Source organism: Takifugu flavidus, chromosome 8, assembly GCF_003711565.1.
Source record: "Takifugu flavidus isolate HTHZ2018 chromosome 8, ASM371156v2, whole genome shotgun sequence".
NCBI classification, from domain to species: Eukaryota; Metazoa; Chordata; class Actinopteri; order Tetraodontiformes; family Tetraodontidae; genus Takifugu; species Takifugu flavidus.
In genome coordinates this window covers 15,554,075-15,581,274 of record NC_079527.1, presented here as the reverse complement: position 1 = coordinate 15,581,274, position 27,200 = coordinate 15,554,075, and the positions used below count along the sequence as shown (strand labels likewise).

Sequence of the window (27,200 nt, the reverse complement as noted above, 5' to 3'; positions counted from 1 at the left end):
CTACTCTGCTACTCTCTGTTACTCTCTGCTACTCTGTTACTCTTACTCTGCTACTCTCTGCTCTCTGCTACTCTGTTACTCTGTTACTCTGCTACTCTGCTACTCTGCTGCTCTGCTGCTGCTCTGTTGCTCTGTTACTCTGCTACTCTGTTACTCTGCTACTCTGTTACTCTGCTACTCTGCTACTCTGTTACTCTGCTACTCTGTTACTCTGCTACTCTGCTACTCTGCTACTCTGTTACTCTGTTACTCTGCTACTCTGCTACTCTGCTACTCTGTTACTCTGCTACTCTGCTACTCTGTTACTCTGCTGCTACTCTGTTACTCTGCTACTCTGTTACTCTGCTGCTCTGTTACTCTGCTACTCTGTTACTCTGTTACTCTGCTACTCTGCTACTCACTCTGCTACTCTGTTACTCTGCTGCTCTGTTACTCTGCTACTCTGTTACTCTGTTACTCTGCTACTCTGCTACTCTGTTACTCTGTTACTACTCTGTTACTCTGTTACTCTGCTACTCTGTTACTCTGTTACTCTGCTACTTTGCTACTCTGCTACTCTGCTACTCTGTTACTCTGCTACTTTGCTACTCTGCTACTCTGTTACTCTGCTGCTCTGTTACTCTGCTACTCTGTTACTCTGCTACTCTGCTACTCTGCTACTCTGCTACTCTGCTACTCTGTTACTCTGCTACTCTGTTACTCTGCTACTCTGCTACTCTGTTACTCTGCTACTCTCTGTTACTCTGCTACTCTGCTACTCTGTTACTCTGTTACTCTGTTACTCTGCTACTCTGCTACTCTGCTACTCTGTTACTCTGCTACTCTGCTACTACTGTTACTCTGCTACTCTGCTACTCTGCTACTCTGCTACTCTGTTACTCTGTTACTCTGCTACTCTGCTACTCTGCTACTCTGTTACTCTGCTACTCTGCTACTCTGTTACTCTGCTACTCTGCTACTCTGCTACTCTGCTACTCTGTTACTCTGCTACTCTGCTACTCTGTTACTCTGCTACTCTGCTACTCTGTTACTCTGTTACTCTGCTACTCTGTTACTCTGTTACTCTGCTACTCTGTTACTCTGCTACTCTGTTACTCTGTTACTCTGCTACTTTGCTACTCTGCTACTCTGTTACTCTGTTACTCTGCTACTTTGCTACTCTGCTACTCTGTTACTCTGTTACTCTGACCCCCCACATGACTAAAACACAAACATCCTTTAGGTTAAAAATGATGTGCAGAGATGAAGGTGAAGAGAGGGATGACGGGATTAAAGCCAACAGAAGAAAAGCAGCCAGATTTTTCCCAGCAGCTACATGAGGGAGGAGGAGGGAAAAGAGGAGCGACGGATGGGAATGAAGGAGAGAATGTGTCAGGAGGAGAAATGCTGAGGAGCACGTGATGCTGTGGCAGTACGCCATGAAGCCTCTCGTCCCAGGAAAGAAGGGAGCAGAAGCAAAGTGATGAAGGAGAACTCGGATGTGTCGCAGGAAATATCCAAGCGTTCCTAAAATATTCATCCTGGAATATTTGGTGGAGGGAAGTCAGGAAAAATCTGTTCTCATGGTGACGATTCCTCCTCTAAACATCACGTTGTTGGGAGTTACCTCCCTCCTCCTCTCCTCTCCTCCTCTCCTCTCTTCTCCTCTCCTCCTCTACCTCCTCCTCTCCTCCTCCTCTCCTCCTCTCCTCTACCTCCTCCTCTCCTCTACCTCCTCCTCTCCTCTCCTCCTCTACCTCCTCTCCTCTCCTCCCCTCCTCTACCTCCTCCTCTCCTCTCCTCTCCTCTCCTCCTCTCCTCTCTCCTCTCCTCTCCTCTCCTCTCCTCTACTCTACTCTCCTCTCCTCTCCTCTCCTCTCCTCTCCTCTCCTCTCCTCTACCTCCTCCTCTCCTCTCCTCTCCTCTCCTTTCCTCCCCTCCTCTCCTCTCTCTCCTCTCCTCTCCTCTCCTCTCCTCTCCTCTCCTCTCCTCTCCTCTCCTCTCCTCCTCCTCCTCTCCTCTCCTCTCCTCTCCTCTCCTCTCCTCTCCTCTCCTCTCCTCTCCTCTCCTCTCCTCTCCTATCCACCTCTCCTCTCATCTTCTCCTCCCCCTCCTCCCCTCTGAGGACACCCTCAAAGCACTGCCAAGATACCCTTGAGCAAGGCACTGAAGGCCCAAATGCTCACAAAAAGCCCACTGATGAGCTGGCAACTCCTCCAGGGCTGCCGTTGGGACTGCTTACGGCAGGCTGATGTCATTAGAGGCTAATGCTAGCATGCTAACAGTATAACTGGCTAAGGTTAGCATGATTCTACCTGAGCTGGAGCCTGGTTTCTTCTAAATGTGGTTGTTAAGGGCGATGACTTCAATTCTGGTCCATCAGACCATCAGTTTTTCAAAGGTTTCTTCCTGAGGAGACGCTTCTGTGTGGACACAGCGCAGCTCTGATGGCTGCTGCAGTCGTGGTTGACCTTCTGGAACCATCTCCCATCCCGAATCCATCTCCCATCCCCAAACCAAAGGTCTTCCACGTCCAGTTGGTGGAGGCCACCCAGGACCTCCACACATGTCCCTGTCCAGCTCTGCTCCTGGACGGTGAACTGTCTGCAGGGCTGCAAAGCTGCAGCGAGTTCAGAAACATGAACACGCGTATCAAAATAATCTGAAACTATTGATGTTTATGTCAGGATTTGACCTTTGCTACGATGTCATCGCCCGTCCCAACGTGGGAAATTAGGATGAAAGTCACCTGGAGTTTTCTTCATTTTTCTCCTCAGCTTCGATTTTAAAGCTAATGTTCACTTTTGATGTTTGTCCCAAACCAGTGTCATGTCGTCATGACGCCACCATAGATAATGACGTATCGACCCCCCCCACCCCCCCTTACCTCTTTCCCTTCGCGGATGCTGAGACGGAGCTCCTCCTCCTCCTCCTCCTCCTCTCCTCCTCCAAAGATGCCGCATGAGCCTCTCCTCCCTCCACAGCGTCTCTCTTCCTTTTTTCTTTCGCTGCCACTCATAGTGACCCTCTCCCTGAACCGAACCGGGTCCAGTTACCGGGCTGTGCTGCCCCTCCCCTCTCCGCACAGAGGTGTTTAAAGCCGGCTCATCCTCCCTCCCTCTCTCCCTCTCTCCCGCTCTCCCGCTCTCTCTCCCCCTCCCTCCTCCTCTCTCTCCCCCCTCCCTCTCCTCCAGCCGCAGAGCTCCGCCGAGCAGCCGTCAGGTGACCGCGCGGAGCGGAATATTCATCAGCACCGTCGTCGTCTCTTCATCCCTCGGCCGCTCGGACTCCAGGCTGCCTGTGCCGCAGCCCCGGCCCGCCGCCCCCTCCCACCCCTCCTTCTGTATCCTCTCATCCGGTTTGGGACACTCTCCTCTCCACGCACACGCAGATTAACGGGGATTCTGCCTTCCCGCCCGCGCTCTGATGCTGATGTCCTTGAGCTCGGCCTGCACGGTAAGTCAGTGAGTCCGTGCGTGCGTGCGTGCGTGCGTGACCGTTATTTACCCAGGGCGCCGTTTGGAGGTTTTAATCGCAGGTCGTGATGTTTTTCGCGGACTTTGAGGAGGTGAACGCAGGCCCGGGCTCTCCTCCACAGGCCGTGCTCAGCTTTGATAGCGCCAGGGCAGACCATAATACCCTGGCGAGCGGCGCTATGACATTATCGGAGTGTTCGTGCGTGCGCGTGCGCTCGCGCGCTAATGGTATACATCCGTCCATCTCTCGTGTGCCAGTGGATGCGGGTGCGCTGTGGACCGCGTCCGCCCAGCATCACTTGTTCTCGCACATGCAGAACATGCACATGCTCGCTGCGGGGGTGTCTGCTCCACTCTCCGGTCAAAGGGCCCGCGGAGGTGGGTGTGAGTGGGCCGAGCCGGGCCGTGCCGGGCCGGTAACCTTGCGGGGGGGACACGCGAGCAGTGTCGCACCGCAGCGGTTCTCCTTGTATCATCCGTCTCCTCGCTGCTGAGCTGCGTCCCGCCGATGACGGTGCGTGTTGCGGGTGTCGGAGAGAGTCTGGAGCTGGATCACGTCTGAAGGTGACCAGCAAAGGTCGTTTAGTGTGGAATCACGCTGCTGCGTGGACGCGTCCGGGCTCAGAGCTGGAGTGGGCAGTCCTGTGGGAGACATGGGACTGTGCGTGTGTGTGGGTGCGCGCGCGTGGGCATGAGTCAAATCCTTAATTCCACCCACCACATCTGAAACTCATCACCTGACATCTCTGATGCTAATGGAATTCACCAACACTTTTGAGTGAGAACATTAAATATTCCCATCTCATTAAATATTCTCATCTCATTAAATATTCTCATCTTATTAAATATCTTCATCTAATTAGATATCTCCATTTCATGTCTTCACTTAACTTGGAGTGAATCAGGTCATTTTTACTGGATTTAACACAAATCTAGACAAGGAAACTTCATTTGATGCCGAGCTGAGACAGACACCATACTGGGACAGACACCATACTGGGACAGACACCATACTGGGACAGACACCAGTACTGGGACAGACACCATACTGGGACAGACACCAGTACTGGGACAGACACCAGTACTGGGACAGACACCATACTGGGACAGACACCATACTGGGACAGACACCAGTACTGGGACAACAACCAGTACTGGGACAGACACCAGTACTGGGACAGACACCATACTGGGACAGACACCAGTACTGGGACAGACCCAGTACTGGGACAGACACCATACTGGGACAGACACCAGTACTGGGACAGACACCATACTGGGACAGACACCATACTGGGACAGACACCAGTACTGGGACAGAACACCATACTGGGACAGACACCATACTGGGACAGACACCAGTACTGGGACAGACACCATACTGGGACAGACACCAGTACTGGGACAGACACCAGTACTGGGACAGACACCATACTGGGACAGACACCATACTGGGACAGACACCATACTGGGACAGACACCAGTACTGGGACAGACACCAGTACTGGGACAGACACCATACTGGGACAGACACCATACTGGGACAGACACCAGTACTGGGGCAGACACCATACTGGGACAGACACCAGTACTGGACACAGACACCAGTACTGGGACAGACACCATACTGGGACAGACACCATACTGGGACAGACACCAGTACTGGGACAGACACCATACTGGGACAGACACCAGTACTGGGACAGACACCAGTACTGGGACAGACACCATACTGGGACAGACACCATACTGGGACAGACACCAGTACTGGGACAGACACCATACTGGGACAGACACCAGGACACTGGACTCCCATTTGAAGGCAACATAAGATGAGTGAAACTTTCACAGTGATACACCTGTGTGCTCTGTTGACCTGGAGTTGCTTGGTTCTAAAAATAAAATGATCAACAACGACCCTGTGAAAGGGATGGATGGATAGAGTGATGGATGATGGAGAGATGATGATGGATGGATGATGGAGAGATGATGATGGATGGATGATGGAGAGATGATGATGGATGGATGATGGAGAGATGGAGAGATGATGGATGGATGGATGGATGGAGAGATGATGGATGGATGGATGGATGCATGATGGATGGATGGATGGATGCATGATGGATGGATGGAGAGATGATGGATGGATGGATGGATGGATGCATGATGGATGGATGGATGGATGCATGATGGATGGATGGATGGATGGAAGGATGGATGGATGATGGATGGATGGATGGATGGATGGATGGATGGATGGATGATGGATGGATGGATGGATGCATGATGGATGGATGGATGGATGGATGCATGATGGATGGATGGATGGATGGAAGGATGGATGGATGATGGATGGATGCATGATGGATGGATGGAAGGATGCACGATGGATGGATGGACGATGAATGGAAGGATGGAAGGATGGGTGGATGGATGGATGGAAGGATGGATGGGTGGATGGATGGATGATGGATGGATGGAAGGATGGATGGATGGATGGATGGATGGATGATGGATGGATGGATGGAGGGATGGATGGATGGATGGATGGATGGATGGAAGGATGGATGGATGGATGGATGATGGATGGATGGATGGATGATGGATGGATGATGGATGGATAGATGGGGATGGATGGATGGATGGATATGGATGGATGGATGGATGGATGGATGGATGAGGATGATGGATGGATGGATGGATGGATGGATGATGGATGGATGATGGATGGATAGATGGAGGGATGGATGATGGATGGATGGATGATGGATGGATGGATGGAAGAACCTTCTCTCTTCTCTCACCTGACGGTTGGAACGGCACCACAAACCATCAACAAAGCTCCTCCCTCCTGTTTCACCTGCCCACCCGCGCTCACGTGCACTCACGTGCGCTCACGTGCACTCACGTGCGCTCACCTGCGCTCACGTGCGCTCACTTCAAAGCCAAGAAACGAGCAGAACGTGAAGTCTGTGGTCCAGACTCGTGTGTGAGCCCAACACCAGCTCAGCGGTGTGTGAGAGAGGAAACGTGCACGTAAATAAATGATGATGATGATGAGAGACGGAAACGATCAGAACCTCGGAGACACGGAGGGATGACGACCCGCTGGAACCCTCCTCAATGAACAGGCAACAGCTGATGACATAGCCAGCCATGACATCATCGATCAATCATGGCATCATCGATCAATCATGACATCATCGATCAATCATGACATAATCGATCAATCATGGCATCATTGATCAATCATGACATCATCGATCAATCATGACACCATCGATCAGCTATGATGTCATAGATCAGTCACATCAATCTAGTAGGATAAATGGACTTCTTATACTGGGACAGAGGGGGCCAGTAACTGGTTATACTGGGACAGAGAGGGTCAGTAACTGGTTATACTGGGACAGAGGGGGTCAGTAACTGGTTATACTGGGACAGAGAGGGTCAATGACTGGTTATACTGGGACAGAGGGGGCCAGTAACTGGTTATACTGGGACAGAGGGGGTCAGTAACTGGTTATACTGGGACAGAGGGGGCCAGTAACTGGTTATACTGGGACAGAGGGGCCAGTGGTCTGGTGTTTGCTCTCTTATGTGAGGCTCTGACTGGTTGCCAGGTAACCGCCAGTTTCAGGCTCATTAACGCGTCCACACAACTGTGACGCTTCCTTTGACTCATTAATCAGCTGTGATAACTTGAGTTTCAGATTCCTCGAGGTGAAGGAACCTGTGATGTCCTCCCTCACTTCCTGTTGTCTCTTGTCTGTTTTACTACATTAAACTATGACAGGAGTTCCCCGTTGCCAGTGTGATGTCATAATCCTGGTTTGTCTCTGCCTCGCAGGTCCTGGTGCTCCAGCTCTATCACCTTTGAGTTGGACCCCCTCCCCACATTTGCTGACTGCCTGTGTCCTGCTTGTCCCTCAGTCCAACGTCCTTCATCTGTGTCGTTCAACCTTTGGGCCCGTCTGTCCATCCATCCATGGACTGGCTGTGATCCTGGAGGGAGGGGGACAGACAGGAGGAACAGAGCGGTGGACCTCCAGAGGAGACGGCCTCCAAGGAAAGCTGGATTTGTTTGGACCTTCTGAAGTCGCCCTCGTCGTCCTCGACCTTCCTCCTCCTGTTTGACAATTCTAGGAGAAGCGGGAGTCTCAGTGGAGACGGACAGGAGCCAAAACGACCCATAAATCCGTTTCACGTTAAGGAAGAAGAAGAGGTTTGGAGCTGATGAGCAGCCGTCCTGCAGCCCAGCCGACAGACTGAGCACCACCAGAGCAGATCCTTCCTGACATGTCCACAACCGCCACCATGGGCGAAATGGCAAACAGTGCAGTGGAGTTTTACCCCAAAGGGACTCGATCCGGGAGCAGAGGAGGTCGGGCGGATGGCGGCCAGGCGGGAGGAGACTTCCAGGTGACGGTGACGGAGCTCCGGGAGCTGATGGAGCTCCGGGGGGCCGACGCCCTGCAGAAGATCCAGGACAGCTACGGAGACACAGAGGGACTCTGCCAGAGACTTCTGTCCAGCCCCACGGATGGTGAGCACTGACGTTACCATAGCAACGGGTGTGACAGACGCCAAGGCCTCATTAAGTGTTTAGGTGATTCGGTCTGGGTAGAGGAGTAGAGTTTGGTGAATGGATGAGAGAGTGGATGGATGAACGGAGGAGAGAGTGGATGGATGAACGGAGGAGAGAGTGGATGGATGAACGGAGGAGAGAGTGGATGGATGAAGGGAGGAGAGAGTGGATGGATGAATGGAGGAGAGAGTGGATGGATGAACGGAGGAGAGAGTGGATGGATGAACGGAGGAGAGAGAGTGGATGGATGAATGGAGGAGAGAGTGGATGGATGAAGGTTCTGAGGCAACTCGAGGTCACAAATTGGCTGAAACTTGCACACGTACACACACACATACACACCCAAACACCCACATACCCCCCCCCCCCACCCACACACACACACACACACACACACACACACACAGGCATACATTGTTTGGAGTGTGTGTCCTGTGTCCTGCATGTGTGTCCATGTGCAGACACTTGTTGGTTCTCACAGGGGTGTGGTACCACACTACACCCACTCCTTCAACTGCTTCGTAACCTAGCAACACAACAGCAGAAGAGAAGTTGGCTGAAAGTCAGTGAGGGAGAAGGAAAGAGGAGAGTGCACGTGAAGCCAAGGCGGAGAAGGAAGAGGAGAGTGCACGTGAAGCCAAGGCGGAGAAGGAAAGAGGAGAGTGCACGTGAAGCCACGGCGGAGAAGGAAAGAGGAGAGTGCACGTGAAGCCAAGGCGGAGAAGGAACGAGGAGAGTGCACGTGAAGCCAAGGCGGAGAAGGAAAGAGGAGAGTGCACGTGAAGCCAGGGCGGAGAAGGAACGAGGAGAGTGCACGTGAAGCCAGGGCGGAGAAGGAACGAGGAGAGTGCACGTGACGCCAGGGCGTGTGGATCGCTCCGTGTTGGTGGACCGGGCTGTGGCCCCTGATACCAGGACCTGGTGCGGCTCCCTGACCCGCTGGGCCAGCTCCTGGGCACCAGCAGATATGTTAGTCACCTGGAGCTGAGACGCGTCCCAGTCAGGCCACGAGAGGCGTCCTGGAGTCCACCTGGTCACAGTGATGCCGAGTGTCTGGACCGACTGTTCCACAGCGGTGAGCCTGTTCCAGCAGGAATAGAGTGGGAATCGTTGTTGTCGTGGTCACAGGACGCTGCGGAACGCTGTCTCCTCTGTGATCACTGGACAAGGAAAAGTTGCTGCTGAGACGGAGCGGATGGAGAGATCAGATGGAAGAGATGACTGTCTCCCTCCGTCCTTCCTTCCTTCCTTCCTTCCTCCCTCCCTTCCTTCCTTCCTTCCTTCTGTCCTTCCTTCCTTCCCTCCCTCCCTTTGTCTCCTTCCCTCTCTCTCTCTGCTGAGACGGAGCGAATGGAGAGCTCAGATGGAAGAGATGACTGTCTCCCTCCGTCCTTCCTTCCTTCCTTCCTTCCTCCCTCCCTTCCTTCCTTCCTTCCTTCCGTCCTTCCTTCCTTCCCTCCCTCCCTCTGTCTCCTTCCCTCTCTCTCTCTGCTGAGACGGAGCGAATGGAGAGATCAGATGGAAGAGATGACTGTCTCCCTCCGTCCCTCCCTCTCTCCCTCCTTCCCTCTCTCGCTCTCCCTCCTTCCCTCTCTCCCTCCTTCCCTCTCTCCCTCCTTCCCTCCTTCCCTCTCTCCTATACACTCACATGACAACACAGATACTAAAACCTCTGTATGAAACTGTCGTGTCCACACAGAGGAGACAGTAAGGACAAGAAGGTTAAACACTGAAAAAGACAAGGATGGAGTGAGGGAGAGAAGGATGGAGTGAGGGAGAGAAGGATGGAGAGAGGGAGAGAAGGATGGAGTGAGGGAGAGAAGGATGGAGTGAGGAGAGAAGGATGGAGAGAGGGAGAGAAGGGTGGAGTGAGGGAGAGAAGGATGGAGAGAGGGAGAGAGGAGAGAAGGATGGAGTGAGGGAGAGAAGGATGGAGAGAGGAGAGAAGGATGGAGTGAGGAGAGAAGGATGGAGTGAGGAGAGAAGGATGGAGTGAGGGAGCGAAGGATGGAGTGAGGGAGAGAAGGATGAGAGAGGGAGAGAAGGATGGAGTGAGGGAGCGAAGGATGGAGTGAGGGAGAGAAGGATGGAGAGAGGGAGCGAAGGATGGAGTGAGGGAGAGAAGGATGGAGAGAGGGAGAGAAGGATGGAGTGAGGGAGAGGAGAGAAGGATGGAGTGAGGGAGAGAAGGATGGAGTGAGGGAGCGAAGGATGGAGTGAGGGAGAGAAGGATGGAGTGAGGGAGAGAAGGATGCAGAGAGGGAGAGAAGGGTGGAGTGAGGGAGAGAAGGATGGAGAGAGGGAGGGAGGGATGGAGAGATTGTGTCCGTGTCTCTGGTGGGGGCGAAGGGTGAGGAGGGAAATCCACAGCAGCTTGCCGCATTGTCAAGGACGCATCAAGGAGAGCTTGAGAAAAGGAGGGAAAGAGAGGAGAGTGGATGAGAGGAAGTTGAGGGAGAATGGAGAGATAGACGGAGGGGTGGACGCATGTTGCATTGATCACTCAGCATAAGGTCACCTGTTGTCTCTCCCTCCCTTTCTTGTTTGGCCTGTTGAGCATCACAGTTGTGAACTCACTGGACAAAACCAAAGACATGGCCAGCTACTGCATACAAATGATCTCTCTCTCTCTCTCTCTCTCACACACACACACACACACACACACACACACACACGCACGCACCACCCACTCCTCACCAACCAATCATAAAATAAAGCTCTGCTCTAAACCAGTGCAGACCAGTGACATCACCTGTTGCTGGGCAGAAACCCGGTAAGACACAGGAAGAACCCTGGCGCTGACATCCCGGTCACCATGGAAACAGAATCACTTGCAGTGAGGTTGAAGGGGAGAGTAGGGTGAGGCTGTAAATGGGACAGTGAGCAGGAACAATCCGAGGACTTTTGAATAAAGTTTGTGGCAGTGGGGGTTGAATTAAGTCAGTAAAAATAAAGAACTATAAATTCTATTTGATGACATTCATCTGAATTTATGATTCCATTCTCTTTGATTAGAGTATGATTAGCAGTCTAACATCTAGAACATGGTTAATTGATACAGCATAATTACAATCCCTATTCTATTACAGGTCAACAGGTCAGGACATAAACCTCTAGAGACGGATAATAAATAAAACACCTATTTTTTGTGTCTGAGTCTGTCCCCCCCATGTCCTCCTCAGGCCTGAGCGGGGACCCGGCAGACCTCGAGCAACGCTGCCAAAGGTTTGGCAAAAACTTCATCCCCCCAAAGAAGCCCAAGACCTTCCTGGAGCTGGTGTGGGAGGCCTTACAGGACGTCACGCTCATCATCCTGGAGGCGGCTGCCATCATCTCCCTCGGTCTCTCCTTCTACCAACCGCCTGATAAGGACAGCGAAGGTGAGGATGGGAGGTGTGGACGAGGCCTCACGCTGCGCTTGCACGGTTCCACAGAATATCACCAAGAATTTGGGCTGCTGCTGTCGTTTAGCAGAGTGGGAGGAACTCTCAGCATCCCAACGTGTAACACGTTAAAGAAAAACACAGCCAAGAATCCGGAACTTTCCGATGGTTTTGTGTCAGGAAGAGTCAGAAATCTGAAATAAGTGTCAGAAGTGAGGGTGTGGATTCTAACAGCAGTAGTGGGAAATACCACCGAGGGGTAATTGGATCAGCAAAGTTCCTGCAGGAACCTTTATTACTGCTTTACTCCCCCAGTGTGTGGACACGTGTCGGGGGGCGAGGATGAAAGCGAGGGTGACACCGGCTGGATCGAGGGGGCCGCCATCCTGCTGTCCGTGGTCTGCGTCGTCTTGGTTACGGCGTTCAACGACTGGTCCAAAGAGAAGCAGTTCCGAGGTCTGCAGAGTCGGATTGAACAGGAGCAAAGGTTCACGGTGGTGCGGAAGGGAAACGTCATCCAGATCCCCGTGGCTGACATGGTGGTGGGGGACTTGGCCCAGGTCAAATACGGTGAGGCCAGGCGGTCAAATGCTCAGTGCACTTCCTGGCAGCTCTTGGACTCATACGTGGTTTTTCTGTGTGAAGGGGACCTCCTGCCGACTGATGGGATCCTGGTCCAGGGCAACGACCTGAAGCTCGACGAAAGCTCTCTGACTGGAGAGTCCGACCATGTGCGCAAGTCTGTGGACAAGGACCCGATGCTGCTCTCAGGTTGGTTTTTCCCCTCTGGATTTTTGAGCCAGAGCAGCAAACGTTTAGACGTTGACTAGTGGTCAAGAAGGATCCTGTAGGGAACCTTCCACAAAGACAAAACAACGTCATATTCATTCATAAAAACGGTGACTTCACAGTTACAATGAAATCTTTTGTCTGGTGTTTAAACTCAAGCTCCTCCATGAAGCTCAGTTCTTTGGGTTCCTGAGGCCAGAAACAGATAAAGTGTCGTCAAAATGTTCTGTTTAAAGTGTGGATAAAGTTCCTCCAACATATCTTTTCAGTCCTGATTGACGGTTTAGCAAACAAGTGTCTGAACGAGCCGGAATGTGCTAAAGCTTCCAAAGAGCAGGACAGGAACCATCAGAACTAAACACCAGCAGTGACAGGGATTCTTCAGGACTCACCATCAGGGTCAACAAGGGAACCGGGACAGGAACATCCCTGGACCGAGCATGAACAGCCCCAGTCCCCAGTACCTTCTTGGGTTCCCCCTGTTCAGAAACGGTCCAGCTATGAGCCTCTGATGAGGATTCTGCTTTGAATCGTGTCTCCATGTTTGGATCTGCAGGTACCCACGTGATGGAGGGCTCGGGACGGATGCTGGTGACAGCTGTGGGGGTCAACTCCCAGACTGGCATCATCTTCACCCTGTTGGGGGCTGGAGACTTGGAGGAAGATGTGAAAGAGAAGAAAGGTTTGTAAGAGCGGAGTCAGTCACATGACAGCAGGTGGACAAGTGGTCATGAACTGAGACTGTCCTCAAAAGGATCCTCATGTCCCACAAAAGGTTCCACAGGGGTCCAACTGAAACAACCCCATGAGGCAAGAGCAGGAAGATGAGAAAGATTAACCCAGAGTTTAACCCAAAACCTGATGGAAGAAAACACCAACAATAAGTGTGTGTGTGTGTGTGTGTGTTTGTGTGTGTGCAGTTTGTTGTATGTTCCAATAATTTCAGATAAGAGCTTCAACAGGAAACACGCCAGTTTATCCTCATTGATAATTTAGCACTCATCCACTCATCCTCTCATCCTCTCAACCACTCATCCTCTCATCCTCTCAACCACTCATCCTCTCATTCTCTCATCCTGTCAACCACTCATCCTCTCATCCTCTCATCCTCTCAACCACTCATCCTCTCATTCTCTCATCCTGTCAACCACTCATCCTCTCATCCAGTCATCCTGTCATTCACTCATCCTCTCATCCTCTCATCCTCTCATCCTCTCAACCTCTCATCCACTCATCCACTCATCCTCTCATCCCTCTCTGAAGATACTGAAGCTCCGCCCACCCATCATTATTGCTCTGTTCTTCTGCCCTCTTTTTATTGTCTAGCAGTTGTTTTTCATTCTCTCTGTTCCTACCTCCAATCTTAACCTCTCCTTCCCTGTGTGTGTGTGTGTGTGTGTGTGTGTGTGTGTGAAGAGAGTGAGGGAAAGAGCGACGGCCGATTGAATCAATTATTGAGGAGAGTGAGACAGGCAGTCAGGTTCTTGAGTGTTGTTATTCAGAGTGTGAAGTAACAGTGTGTTGCTGCTGCTGCTGTTGCTGCTGCTGCTGCTGCTGCTGCTGCTGCTGTTGTTGCTGCAGCTGCTGCTGCTGTTGCTGCTGCTGCTGCTGCTGCTGCTGCTGCTGTTGTTGCTGCAGCTGCTGCTGTTGTTGCTGCTTCTGTTCTGCTGCTGTTGCTGCTGCTGCAGTTGTTGCTGCTGCTGTTGCTGCTGCTGTTGCTGCTGCTGCTGCTGTTGCTGCTGCTGCAGTTGTTGTTGCTGCTGCTGCTGCTGCAGTTGTTGTTGCTGCTGCTGCTGCTGCAGTTGTTGTTGCTGCTGCTGCTGCTGCAGTTGCTGCTGCTGCAGTTTCTGCTGTAGTTGCTGCTGCTGCTGCTGCTGCAGTTGTTGCTGCTGCAGTTTGCTGCTGCTGCTGCTTCTTTGCTGCAGCTGCTGCTTCTGTTGCTGCTGCTTCTGTTGCTGCTGCTGCTGCAGTTGTTGTTGCTGCTGCTGCTGCTGTTGCTGCTGCAGTTGCTCCTGCTGCTGAAGTTGCTGCTGCAGTTGTTGCTGCTGCTGCTTCTGTTGCTGCTGCAGTTGTTGCTGCTGCTGCTTCTGTTGCTGCTGCAGTTGTTGCTTCTGTTGCTGCTGCAGTTGCTGCTGTTGCTGCTGTTGTTGCTGCTGCAGTTGCTGCTGCTGCTCCAGTTGCTTCTGTTGCTGCTGCAGTTGCTGCTGCTGCTGCAGTTGCTGCTGCCCTAAAACTACTCCAAAGTCCTGACATCCCCTAACCTGCAGGATTAGATAACATGCACAGACTTAAAGGAAACAGAATTGTAGTCCTGGAATTGTTTGAGTATCAGTTGGGAATCACTCAAGGAATTTTGCTGTCATTTCACTGATATTTGGACTTGAGAGAATCTTCCTGAAGCCAGGGTTCGGGTGGCTCCCAGTGGGGTTCTGTCCTTCCGCCCTGCGGGGGGGACACGTGTTGACATCATTAAAAGGATCCGCCGCGCTCTGCGCTGCTAAAATCAACAGCTGCAAATTAGGAGGCAACGAGGGAAACATGATGCTTGTTGTCCTCATTCTGCTATCAAAGCGAGGGCCGCAGTCTTCCTGTTGGTGCAGCTGCTCCTGCGGATCAGGCACACAGTCATTTACTGGAGCTGATCCATTATTCATGAGACGTGCACACATGCCAAAACTTGTTGGTTTTTCCTCCTGCGATGCGAGTTTGCTGCAAGGCTCTTCACTTCCCTTTGATCCGTCTCTCATTCTGAAGCTGAGGTTATTTTCAGTTCATATGCATACAGATGCTCCTTCTGCTTGACATTTATTTTATTCTGTATCCTGTTTGCTCTCTTTTGTTCCCCCTTTTTTTGCCAAAACCTCCTCATGTGCCCTCTAACCCCTCTGACACGTTCTCCAAACAGAGTTGCTCATCTCTGCAGATGCCACTAACAGCACAGTCACCAATGGTATGTGAGCTAGTTGTTAGCCCCGCCCCCTCCTCTCTCCTCAGCCTCTGATTGGACCTCAGTAGATGTGACCTGTGGCGGACTTCTAAAAGTGTCTCTAGCTTTGTTGACCCAGTGTTTGAAGACCCTCCACTGTCGGTTCTTTGTCCATCTTGTCCATCAGAACTAGTTTGTATTTGAATCACTGGCGATTGAAACATTCATCTGTACTTTTACGTTTCATTTTGACAGGAAAACAGCCCGATGGAGCAGTGGAGAACAACCAGAACAAAGGTAAAGTCTGAGTAAAAGACATTTGATTCAGGGGCCCTTTGACCAACAAGCTTGACAGCAGCTTTTGTCAGATAGATCATTTTCCAGGGAAAAGTGTGGAAATCTGAACGTGGGCAGATCCTAGACCCTGGGCCTGACCCTGACCCAGACCCAGACCCTGGACCTGACCCTGACCCTGACCTAGACTGCGACCCTGACCCAGACCAGAACTGCTCATTCACTTTGGTGTAATTAACAGTTTGATGGCATTAAACGGACGTGAGGCTTCATGTTTGTCATCATATCAACGCGAGTACGTTTGCGTTTCAGCCAAGAAGCAGGACGGGGGCGTTGCCATGGAGATGCAGCCACTAAAGAGTGCAGAAGGAGGGGAGGTCGAGGACAGAGAGAAGAAGAAGACCAACATCCCTAAGAAAGAGAAGAGCGTTCTCCAGGGCAAACTCACCAAACTGGCTGTTCAAATCGGCAAAGCAGGTAAGAGCAGGCCGAGTCCAGGGCAGCTCACAAAGATGCTGACGGTCTCAACCGGACGGTCTCAACCTGATGGTCTCAACCTGACGGTCTCAACCGGACGGTCTCAACCGGACGGTCTCAACCTGAAGGTCTCAACCTGACGGTCTCAACATGACGGTCTCAACCTGACGGTCTCAACATGACGGTCTCAACCTGACGGTCTCAACCTGAAAGTCTCAACCGGACGGTCTCAACATGACGGTCTCAACATGACGGTCTCAACATGACGGTCTCAACCTGACGGTCTCAACCTGAAAGTCTCAACCGGACGGTCTCAACCTGAAGGTCTCAACCTGACGGTCTCAACATGACGGTCTCAACATGACGGTCTCAACCTGACGGTCTCAACCTGACGGTCTCAACATGACGGTCTCAACCTGACGGTCTCAACCTGACGGTCCTCAACATGACGGTCTCAACATGACGGTCTCAACCTGAAGGTCTCAACCTGACGGTCTCAACATGACGGTCTCAACCTGAAGGTCTCAACATGACGGTCTCAACATGACGGTCTCAACATGACGGTCTCAACCTGAAGGTCTCAACCTGACGGTCTCAACCTGAAGGTCTCAACCTGACGGTCTCAACCTGAAGGTCTCAACTGGACGGTCTCAACCGGATGGTCTCAACCTGAAGGTCTCAACCTGAAGGTCTCAACATGACGGTCTCAACCTGACGGTCTCAACCGGACGGTCTCAACCTGAAGGTCTCAACCTGAAGGTCTCAACATGACGGTCTCAACCTGACGGTCTCAACCTGACGGTCTCAACCTGAAGGTCTCAACCTGAAGGTCTCAACCTGACGGTCTCAACATGATCTTCCTCCCAGATCTTCGTCTTCCTCCGGCCCACAAATGAGCCTGTTAAAAATATGGTTCGTGGTTTTACAGAACCACCTTTATTGTGGTTGGTGTAACAAAATGGAGCAGCAAAAACCCACATAGACACAAGTTTAGAGGGAAAAGTCCGAAATTAAAAAGTGCATCACTGAATCCTAAAATTCCGCTGTTCTCAGATGAAAAGAATAAAAGATAAATAAATAAAGACATAAATAAAAGAGACGGTTGGTAAATCTGTGACTCTCCTCCAGGGTTGGTGATGTCGGCCATCACCGTCATCATCCTGGTGCTGTTCTTCGTCATCAACACGTTTGTTGTTGAAGGTCTGTCTCACACACACACACCACACACACACACACACACACACACACACACACACACGCTCTCTAATCTAAAATGTTCTGTTGCTACAGGCCGTGTGTGGATGCCCGAGTGTACTCCGATCTACGTTCAGTACTTTGTGAAGTTCTTCATTATCGGCGTGACGGTGCTGGTGGTGGCGGTCCCTGAGGGCTTACCGCTGGCCGTCACCATCTCTCTGGCTTACTCTGTCAAGGTAAAACACCGATGTGTGAGGAAGCGAACCTTCTGTAGCAGACTTTAATTCATTCCTAAGTTTAACCTTCTTTTAAATGTGGCTGAGCAACATAAAGAGGGCGAAGCAGCCCGTTCTTTCTCTTGCTTCTTCTCAGTTCCTGAGTCACTTTAACATCTCACCCCTATAATTAAGGAAGATTGTGTCAACTCATCCGTCTCTCCATCATCCCTCCATCCCTCTTCTATAAACAAAGAAAATGATGAAGGACAACAACTTAGTGCGTCACCTGGATGCGTGTGAAACCATGGGCAACGCCACGGCCATCTGCTCCGACAAGACTGGCACCCTGACCACCAACCGTATGACCGTGGTGCAGTCCTACATCGGTAGGTGACAATAGCCAGAATCCAGAGCTGGATCCTGACGCAGCGTTTTTAGATCGGCCTCGCAACCTTCAGCCAAAGGTTTCTGTTTTCAGACCCAAGAACAATGATCTTGTTCAGGCATAGCTGTAAGGTTGGGGAGGTCCGAATGGTCGGGAATTAAAGGCATCGATGATTGTTCCCCAGGTGATGTTCACCACCGTGTGATCCCAGACCCTGGACAGATCAACCCCCGCACCCTGGATTTATTAGTCAATGCTATCGCTATCAACAGTGCCTACACCTCCAAGATCTTAGTGAGTCTCACACACACACACACACACACACACACACACACACACACACACACACACACACACGTCCATCCTCTTCACTGTACGGTCTTGTCGCTCCATCAGCCCCCAGATGTGGAGGGGGGCCTGGCGAAGCAAGTGGGCAACAAGACCGAGTGTGGGCTGCTGGGGTTTGTGCTGGACCTCCATCAGGACTACACCCCCGTCAGAGAGCAGATTCCTGAGGAGAGGCTGTACAAGGTGAGGAACCACCTGCACCTTCCACACCTGTGAACAATCGAACCAAGAACCAGATGAATACATTAGAATCTGGCGTTCCGTCTAATCACCTGACCTCTGCCCCAGGTGTACACCTTCAACTCGGTGCGTAAGTCCATGAGTACTGTGATCAAGCTGCCCGACGGCTCGTTCCGTCTCTACAGCAAAGGAGCCTCTGAGATCATGCTGAAGAAGTGAGGACATCCAACTGGGTCTGAGTGTCCCAAACAAACACGGTATTCTTATTTTACCTCCTGTCCCTCAAGGTGTTCCTACATCCAGGATGGTCATGGAGAAGCTCGCACCTTCAGGCCCCGGGACAGAGATGAGATGGTCAAACAGGTGACAGCACATGTACACCTCCACCTCCCTCTCCCTCTCTCTGTGCATCTCAGCACAGCTGTGGGATCACCTGCCCTCTGACCGATCCACAGGTGATTGAGCCGATGGCGTGTGAGGGGTTGAGGACCATCTGCATTGCTTATCGGGACCTTCCATCCAATCCGGAGCCAGAGTGGGACAACGAGGCGGAGATCGTGGCAGATCTGACCTGCATCACTGTTGTGGGGATCGAGGACCCTGTCAGGCCTGAGGTAGCGTAGTTCTGGTTTCACACGAGCACCTTTAACCCTAACCCCGTCCACACGAGACTGGACTTCCTCACGTCTCCAGGTGCCGGAGGCCATCCGTAAGTGTCAGCGCGCAGGCATCACCGTGCGGATGGTGACCGGTGACAACATCAACACCGCCAGGGCCATCGCCGCTAAGTGTGGCATCATCCACCCTGGCGATGACTTCATCTGCCTGGAGGGCAAAGACTTCAATCGACGAATCCGGAACGAGAAAGGAGAGGTCGGTTTTCCAACCTCAGCAAGTCCGGCTGTGACACCGACCTAAAGTGTGTTTGGAGTTAAACTTCCCGTCTGTTTGAACTTCAGGTCGAACAGGAACGCATCGACAAGATCTGGCCCAAACTTCGCGTGTTGGCACGTTCCTCGCCGACCGACAAACACACGCTGGTCAAAGGTGAGGGTGAGGATGGGAGCCGGAGGTGTGCGACCCTAACCCTAACCCTTAACCCTAACCCTTAACCCTAACCCTAACCCTAACCCTAACCCTAACCCTTAACCCTAACCCTAACCCTAACCCTTAACCCTTACCCTAACCCTAACCCTAACCCTAACCCTAACCCTAACCCTAACCCGCTGAGGTGTCACTGTCTCTGTAGGAATCATCGACAGCAGCATCATCGAGCAAAGACAGGTCGTCGCGGTAACGGGAGATGGAACCAATGATGGGCCAGCGCTGAAGAAAGCTGACGTGGGCTTTGCCATGGTAACAGCAGTGAAGACCACCCCCAAGCTTTAGGATCCAAGATGTCAGATATCTTATAGAATTCAGTAAAGCAGAATCTGGAGTTTCTGGACACAGTCGCACACTTACCCCCTAAATAACACACCATTTGTACAGGACAAGTTTTTGTCCCTGTGGACAGGACAGAACAAAATCAAGAGCAGGATGCATCGTGTCACATGTCCCCTCGTCCTCCTCACTCTGTCTCTGTCCCTCTCCCTGTCTCTATCCCTGTCCCTGTCTCTGTCCCTGTCTCTATCCCTGTTCCTGTCCTCTGTCCCTGTCCCTGTCTCTATCCCTGTCCCTGTCTCTATCCCTGTTCCTGTCTCTGTCCCTGTCTCTGTCCCTGTCTCTGTTTCTGTCCCTGTCTCTGTCCCTGTCTCTGTCCCTGTCTCTGTTTCTGTCCCTGTCTCTGTCCCTGTCCCTGTCTCTGTCCCTGTTTATGTCCCTGTTTCTGTCCCTGTCTCTGTCCCTGTCTCTGTCCCTGTCTCTATCCCTGTTCCTGTCTCTGTCCCTGTCTCTGTCCCTGTCTCTGTTGTTTCTGTCCCTGTCTCTGTCCCTGTTTATGTCCCTGTTTCTGTCCCTGTCTCTGTCCCTGTTTCTGTCTCTGTCCCTGTTCCTGTCCTCTGTCTCTGTCCCTGTCTCTGTCTCTGTCTCTGTCTCTGTCCCTGTCCCTGTCCCTGTCCCTGTCTCTGTCTCTGTCAGGGTATTGCGGGGACAGACGTGGCCAAAGAGGCGTCTGACATCATCCTGACTGATGACAACTTCAGCAGCATCGTCAAGGCGGTGATGTGGGGCCGGAACGTCTACGACAGCATCTCCAAGTTCCTGCAGTTCCAGCTGACGGTCAACGTGGTGGCCGTGATCGTGGCCTTCACCGGGGCCTGCATCACTCAGGTAAGCACATCTATAAATACACGGACGTTTCTGCTGAGAGACAAATGTCACCTCGGGAAACATCAGTCACACGTTCCCATGGCCACTCTGCAGTTTCACACCAGTCAAAATGTCCTGACATTGACTGACGCTACGTTAGCTTGATTTTACCTTGTAGCTCTGTAAGGTTCCTGCGGCCCATCGTAGAGCTGTGGCTCAGAACCAAGCCAGGATCTGTCGTGATCGCGGCAGCTTTGCTGTCAGGGGGATCCTAAATGGAGACCACGGTGCTGCACATGTGTCATCATTTCAGCCACGATTACCAGCAGCTAAGTGGGGAAATTAGCTTGGCTAATGTCTCACACTGATGATATCTTCCACCGGCTGATGAGATCTACAATTCCAATGACTTTAACACCATCAAATAAACAAACAGGTGGCCAGTTTGGTTCATCTAGGAGGAGGTTTGTCAGGTCGCTGAATCGGGTCACATTAAAGGACAGGAAGTCACCTGCTAACAAGGGCTCACCATGAAGGTCTGAAAGTCGTCTGTTGATGTTGGGAGTCTCCTGGTTTGTCCATCCAGCCAGTGTCAGAGGTTCTAGATGTCATGTTCCTGCTGAACGTGTGTGCTGCAGGACTCTCCTCTGAAGGCCGTTCAGATGCTCTGGGTCAACCTGATCATGGACACATTTGCTTCGCTGGCCCTGGCCACAGAACCCCCCACTGAGGCCCTGCTCCTGAGGAAACCTTACGGCAGGAACAACCCCCTCATCTCGCTCACCATGATGAAGAACATCCTCGGCCACGGGGTCTACCAGCTGGTCATCATCTTCACTCTGCTCTTCATTGGTAAGCTGAATATCCAACCCAAGACTTCAGCAGGTCCCGTTCTTCAGGGTGTTCCATCGTACCTTCGCTTCCCTCCAGGTGAGCGCATGTTTAACATCGACAGCGGCCGGAACGCTCCCCTGCACTCGCCGCCATCGGAGCACTACACCATCATCTTCAACACCTTCGTCCTGATGCAACTCTTCAACGAGATCAACGCTCGCAAGATCCACGGCGAGAGAAACGTCTTTGACGGGATATTCGCCAACCCCATCTTCTGCTCCATCGTCCTTGGAACCTTCGCAGTGCAGGTCAGTCCGGATTTAAAGATCCAAAACCGGATCTTGAGTGAAGAGTCCTCAGACTCCCAGACCCTGAAGGTCCGCAGGAGTGTCACCAGCTGTAGGAAAGTTCTGCTTCAACTGTGCAGAACTATGGATTCACGATGACTCGGCAGAAGTTTTCTCTGCTTTGGTTCTTTGAAATCTGGAGGAAAAAAACTCGTTAAAAAATCTGAAGAGAAAAACAAAGTCGAGTTTTTGCTGAGGAACAAGGTTCAAGGACCCTGGAGTCACAGCATCAGCATGCAGGTCCTCGTCCTGGTCCTGATCTTGGACCTGGTCCTGGTCCTGATCTCGGACCTGGTCCGGACCTTGGACCTGGTCCTGGTCCTGGTCCTGATCTTGGTCCTGGTCCTGACCTTGGACCGGGTCCTGGTCCTGATCTTGGACCTGGTCCTGACCTTGGTCCTGGTCCTGATCTTGGACCTGGTCCTGACCTTGGACCTGGTCCTGATCTTGGTCCTGGTCCTGACCTTGGACCAGGCCCTGGTCCTGGTGTACTTGTATCTTGTGTCGGGTCTTATGGGTCCTCTGTTGTCATGCTGCTCTGTTGTGCTGCAGATCGTGATAGTGCAGTGGGGGGGGAAGCCCTTCAGCTGTGCTCCTCTCAACATGGAACAGTGGCTCTGGTGTCTGTTCGTGGGTGTGGGAGAGCTGCTCTGGGGTCAGGTGAGGGTCCCGGTCCGGGTCCAAGCTGACCACGCATCGTTTCACATCACCCTGGGTGACAGTCAAACCACATAGTCACACACCTGTGTTCCAGGTGATCGCCACGGTGCCGACGGAGCGTTTACCCTGTCTGAAGGAGGCGGGGCTTGGCCTGGAGGCTGGTGAAGAGGAAGGGGAGGAGCTAGCAGAGGATGAGGAGGAGATCGACTGTGCCGAGAGGGAGCTGCGCCGCGGGCAGATCCTCTGGTTCAGGGGCCTCAACCGCATCCAGACCCAGGTGCTGTAGGAGTGGGACACACACACACACACACGCACACGCACACGCATACACACACACACACACACACACACGCACACACACACACACACACACACGGATACCATTAATCATAAACCAGAAGCCTCATTTGGTCATGACATCACAGCAGTTTATTTAAGATTTTTGAAAACCAAAGAAAAGCTTTTGTCTCTCCAGCGACAGATTTGTTCTTAATAAACTGCCCAATCATGGTCTTCACACACCTCAAAAACAGACTTTTGGAAAGAAGGACAGACTTTCACCATTGACCAGAGTGTAAAACACTGATTCATTCTCTTCAAAAGTCAGGTTTTTATGCTCTCATCCTGTCTGTGCTGTATTTCTGACCTGTGCCAACATAAAGAGTCTCTCCAACACAGCTCATCTCTCTCTCTATGTCTCTCTATGTCTCTCTCCCTCTCTCTATGGCTCTCTCCCCCTCTCTCTCCTTCTCTCTATGTCTCTCTCCCTCTCTCTCTCCTTCTCAATATGTCTCTCTCCCTCTCTCTCTCTCTCTCTCTCCTTCTCTCTATGTCTCTCTCCCTCTCTCTCTCCTTTTCTCTATGTCTCTCTCCCTCTCTCTCTCTCCCTCTCTCTATGTCTCTCTCCCTCTCTCTCTCCCTCTCTCTATGTCTCTCTCCCTCTCTCTCTCCTTTTCTTTATGTCTCTCTCCCTCCCTCTGTCCTTTTCTCTATGTCTCTCTCCCTCTCTCTCTCCTCTCTATGTCTCTCTCCTCTCTCTCCCTCCTCTCTCTCCCTCTCTCTCTCTCCCCCTCTCTCTCTCCCTCTCTCTATGTCTCTCTCTCTTGCCCCAATGCTGCATTTGGAAAATGCTTGAAATGTAATTAATCATGAAAGCTGATAAAAGCTGCTGGTTGTGCCTGGTGTTGCTGCAGCAGCACTTGTGTGTTTATTGTCAGAGTCGACGGACTGTTGACGTGCTCGATGACCTTAAGTGATTGGTTCTCGCACTTTGTGTGAGAAAAGCTTCCTGGACATGAAGGACAATCTGCTAACAGGACGAGAGAGAGAGCGAGACGCTCTGCTGACGAGCCTGTTGGTCTAAAGTGGACGGTTCATGAAGAGGGTTTGGTCTGAGTGGGACACACACACACACACACACACATGCACGTACGCACACACACACGCACGCACACAAACACATGCACACACACACGCACACACACACACGCACACACGCACACACACACGCACACGCATACACACACACACACACACTCACACACACACACACATGCACACACACATGCACACCACACACACACACGCACTCACACACTCACACGCACTCACACACACTCACACTCACACACATACACTCACACACACTCACACACACACACACGTACACACACACTCACACACACACACACTCACACACACAAACACACACTCACACGCACTCACACACACTCACACGCACTCACATACACTCACACACACTCACACACACCTCACACACACTCACCCACACACACACACCCTCACACACACTCACACACCACAAAACACACACTCACACGCACTCACACGCACTCACACACACATACACATACACTTATACACACACACACACTCAGACACTCACACACATACACACACACAACACTCACTCACACGCACTCACACACACTCAGACACTCACACACAAACACGCACTCACACTCACACCACACTCACACTCACACACACAAACACGCACTCACACACACACACACACTCACTCACACACACTCATACACTCACACACACACACACACCACTCACACACACAAACACTCACTCACACTCACTCACACACACAGACACGCACTCACACACACTCACACTCACACACACACACACACTCACACACAAACACGCACTCACACTCACACGACTTTTTAAATACTAAAGGTCGTAACAATGATGATAACAACGATCAATATTGCTCATTGTTGAAAGTGCATGTGTGTGTTTTCTAAATGATCGATTGATTTTTTGAATTATTTGACAGCTGATTAGAAGGTTGCCAGGGCACACAGGTGTACACGCACACACGCACACACACACGCACACACCCCGTGCTCGTGCACACTCAGACCGCCCCTCCTGCCTTGACTGAGTGCTGCTGTTTTGTCTCTGTCCTGCAGATGGAGGTAGTGAGCACGTTCAAGCGGAGCGGTTCGTTTCAGGGCGCCGTGAGACGACGCTCCTCCGTGCTCAGTCAGCTTCACGACGTAAACACTATCTCTACCCCCTCTCATGTAGCTCTCTCCACCGCAACAGCCAATACCAGCCCAGCCCCTGGGAGTGAGTCCACCCAATGCACGCTCACACACGCACACACACGCACACACACGCACACACACGCACACACACCTGGTGCACAGCACGTGGACTGCAGTGATCTCTGTGGTTGTGTCCCCATCGGCTCGCTGGCTGCTCGTTTGTGTTTCCTGTTTTTTTCTCTTTATTCTCCTTTTGGAACAGAACCCAGGCTGCACACCTCTGGTCTGGTCTGGTCTGGTCTGGTCCGGTCTGGTCTGGTCTGGTCTGGTCCGGTCTGGTCTGGTCCGGTCTGGTCTGGTCCGGTCTGGTCTGGTCTGGTTTATGTCCAGTCCTGATCTCAGTCCAGTCTGATTTGTTGTTGAGTGTTGGTCAGTACAGGAGGTAGCTCGCTGTTTTCTCTCTGTTACAGTGAACATCTTTAGAACACAGCTAACATTTGATCAAAAACCACGTTTGAGGCCTGAAAGAGGTGTTTATACAGCTGGAACAGGGACAGGGACATGGACATGGACAGTGTCCCGTCTGCCATCTGTCCTGAAGCCTGAAACTCTTCACTCTGCAACAATGAGAAAATTGTAACTCTCACAATGTGATCAGAGAAGAAGAGACACAGTCGTAACCATGACAACAGTGTGTAACCTTGACAACAAGAGTGATGAGCATGGCAACAGTGTGGTAACCATGACAACAGGGGTAACATTGACAGTGTTGTCTTCTCTGAAGCAATAAGAGTAAAAGCTACGTTGGGAGAGCAGACGGCGGCTCCTCCTGCTTCCTGTGGTACTTCCTGTGGTACTTCCTGTGGTACTTCCCGTGGTACTTCCCGTGGTACTTCCTGTGGTACTTCCTGTGGTACTTCCCGTGGTACTTCCTGTGGTACTTCCTGTTTGTGACTGAGGGTCAGCTCTGAACATCGCTCAGGTTTCTCCCGTCTCAAACGGCGTGGTATCTCCTGGGAAACTCGCAGCACTTCCCGCTGCTGTGTCCAGCTCGTCCAAACCGTAAACCTTCGAGTATAAAGCCCTGATTTTCACCGCCGTTACCATGACAACCGTCTAGAAAAGGTCTCTGCTGTGTTCTCGCTCCTTTTCTCTCCTCTCACATCGACACCAGCAGCAGAACTGTGACCAGCTGCTTATTTTTGTGGCCGTATTTCCAGATCCGATGTCACCAGTTTGTTTTCAAAACGTTCCGATTTCTTTCTTTCTTTCCTCTTCCTCATCCTCCTCCTCTTCCTCCTCCTCCTCTACTTCTTCATCCCCCTCCTCTTCCTCCTCCTCCTCTTCCTCCTCCTCTACTTCTTCCTCCCCCTCCTCCTCCTCTTCCTTCTCCTCCTCCTCTTCCTCCTCCCAATCCTCCTCCTCCTCATCTTCCTCTTCCTCCTCATCTTCTTCTCCTCCTCCTCTTCCTCCTCCCAATCCTCCTCCTCCTCTCTTCTTCCTCCTCGTCCTCCTCCTCTTCCTACTCCTCTTCCTCTTCCTCCTTCTCTTCCTCCTCCTCTTCCTCCTCATCTTCCTCCTCATCTTCCTCCTCATCTTTCTCCTCCTCCTCCTCCTCCCCCTCCTCCTTCTCTTCCTCCTCCTCTACTTCTTCCTCTCCCTCCTCCTCCTCTTCCTCCTCCTAATCCTCATCCTCCTCTTCCTCCTCCTCGTCCTCCTCCTCTTCCTCCTCCTCTCCTCCTCCTCCTCCTCTTCCTCCTTCTCTTCCTCCTCCTCCTCTTCCTCCTCATCTTCCTCCTCCTCTTCCTCCTCCTCTTCCTCCTCCTCCTCCTTCTCTTCCTCCTCCTCTTCCCCCTCCTCCTCCTTTCTTATCCCCCTCCTCCTCCCCCTGCTCCTCCTCTTCCTCCTCCTCCTCCTCTCTCCATCACACTCTTCCATAGATTCTCCTTGTGTCTCTGAACTCTTCCAGGTTTCCTGTAACTCTGTGAAATGTCTTTTTCATGTTCTTCATGAGGAGATTTGAATGTTGTGCGGAGGTTTTATATTTCAAAACATAATTTATATTTCAAAACATAATTTATATTTTAATAAATAATTTTAAAAATTATTAATAAATTATTTAGACTTTAATCAACATAAATATGGTCTCGTTTGTACCGATCAGCTTCCTTTAGATTCCTCTTCTTTGTCCATCCTCCTCTCCGGGTCGCCCATGTGCTGCTGGGGGGGGGGGGGCAACTGTAGGGATCAGGAATTAGAATTCCTGAGTATTCGGACCTTCATTCCCAGGCCTCCAGCCTCCAGTCTGTTCTGTGGGCGGCCCTTCATCTCCTCACCAGAC

At 51.7% G+C, this 27,200-nt stretch overlaps 1 protein-coding gene across 15 annotated transcripts in view; it reads left to right on the top strand.

The window, feature by feature from the left end:
- Window positions 1-2,978: 2,978 nt before the first annotated feature.
- Window positions 2,979-27,200, top strand: part of atp2b3b (ATPase plasma membrane Ca2+ transporting 3b) — a 33,593-nt gene continuing 9,371 nt past the window's right edge. For 12 of the 15 annotated variants that reach the window (XM_057039635.1, XM_057039636.1, XM_057039641.1 and 9 more), the window contains exons 1-25: window positions 2,979-3,435; window positions 7,306-8,001; window positions 11,226-11,423; window positions 11,742-11,996; window positions 12,072-12,197; window positions 12,772-12,897; window positions 15,397-15,438; window positions 15,748-15,912; window positions 17,041-17,112; window positions 17,203-17,345; window positions 17,581-17,713; window positions 17,897-18,006; window positions 18,109-18,243; window positions 18,349-18,455; window positions 18,528-18,603; window positions 18,696-18,854; window positions 18,934-19,113; window positions 19,200-19,287; window positions 19,490-19,596; window positions 20,320-20,511; window positions 21,129-21,342; window positions 21,421-21,632; window positions 22,224-22,331; window positions 22,426-22,608; window positions 24,900-24,941. In XM_057039635.1, the coding sequence (XP_056895615.1) occupies window positions 7,755-8,001; window positions 11,226-11,423; window positions 11,742-11,996; window positions 12,072-12,197; window positions 12,772-12,897; window positions 15,397-15,438; window positions 15,748-15,912; window positions 17,041-17,112; window positions 17,203-17,345; window positions 17,581-17,713; window positions 17,897-18,006; window positions 18,109-18,243; window positions 18,349-18,455; window positions 18,528-18,603; window positions 18,696-18,854; window positions 18,934-19,113; window positions 19,200-19,287; window positions 19,490-19,596; window positions 20,320-20,511; window positions 21,129-21,342; window positions 21,421-21,632; window positions 22,224-22,331; window positions 22,426-22,608; window positions 24,900-24,941 (3,420 nt within the window). In that variant the 5' untranslated portion in view covers window positions 2,979-3,435; window positions 7,306-7,754. Of the gene's footprint in view, window positions 3,436-7,305; window positions 8,002-11,225; window positions 11,424-11,741; window positions 11,997-12,071; window positions 12,198-12,771; window positions 12,898-15,396; window positions 15,439-15,747; window positions 15,913-17,040; window positions 17,113-17,202; window positions 17,346-17,580; window positions 17,714-17,896; window positions 18,007-18,108; window positions 18,244-18,348; window positions 18,456-18,527; window positions 18,604-18,695; window positions 18,855-18,933; window positions 19,114-19,199; window positions 19,288-19,489; window positions 19,597-20,319; window positions 20,512-21,128; window positions 21,343-21,420; window positions 21,633-22,223; window positions 22,332-22,425; window positions 22,609-24,781; window positions 24,942-27,200 lie in introns of all 15 variants that reach the window. The other 3 variants (XM_057039643.1, XM_057039646.1, XM_057039644.1) reach the window with 3 other exon arrangements.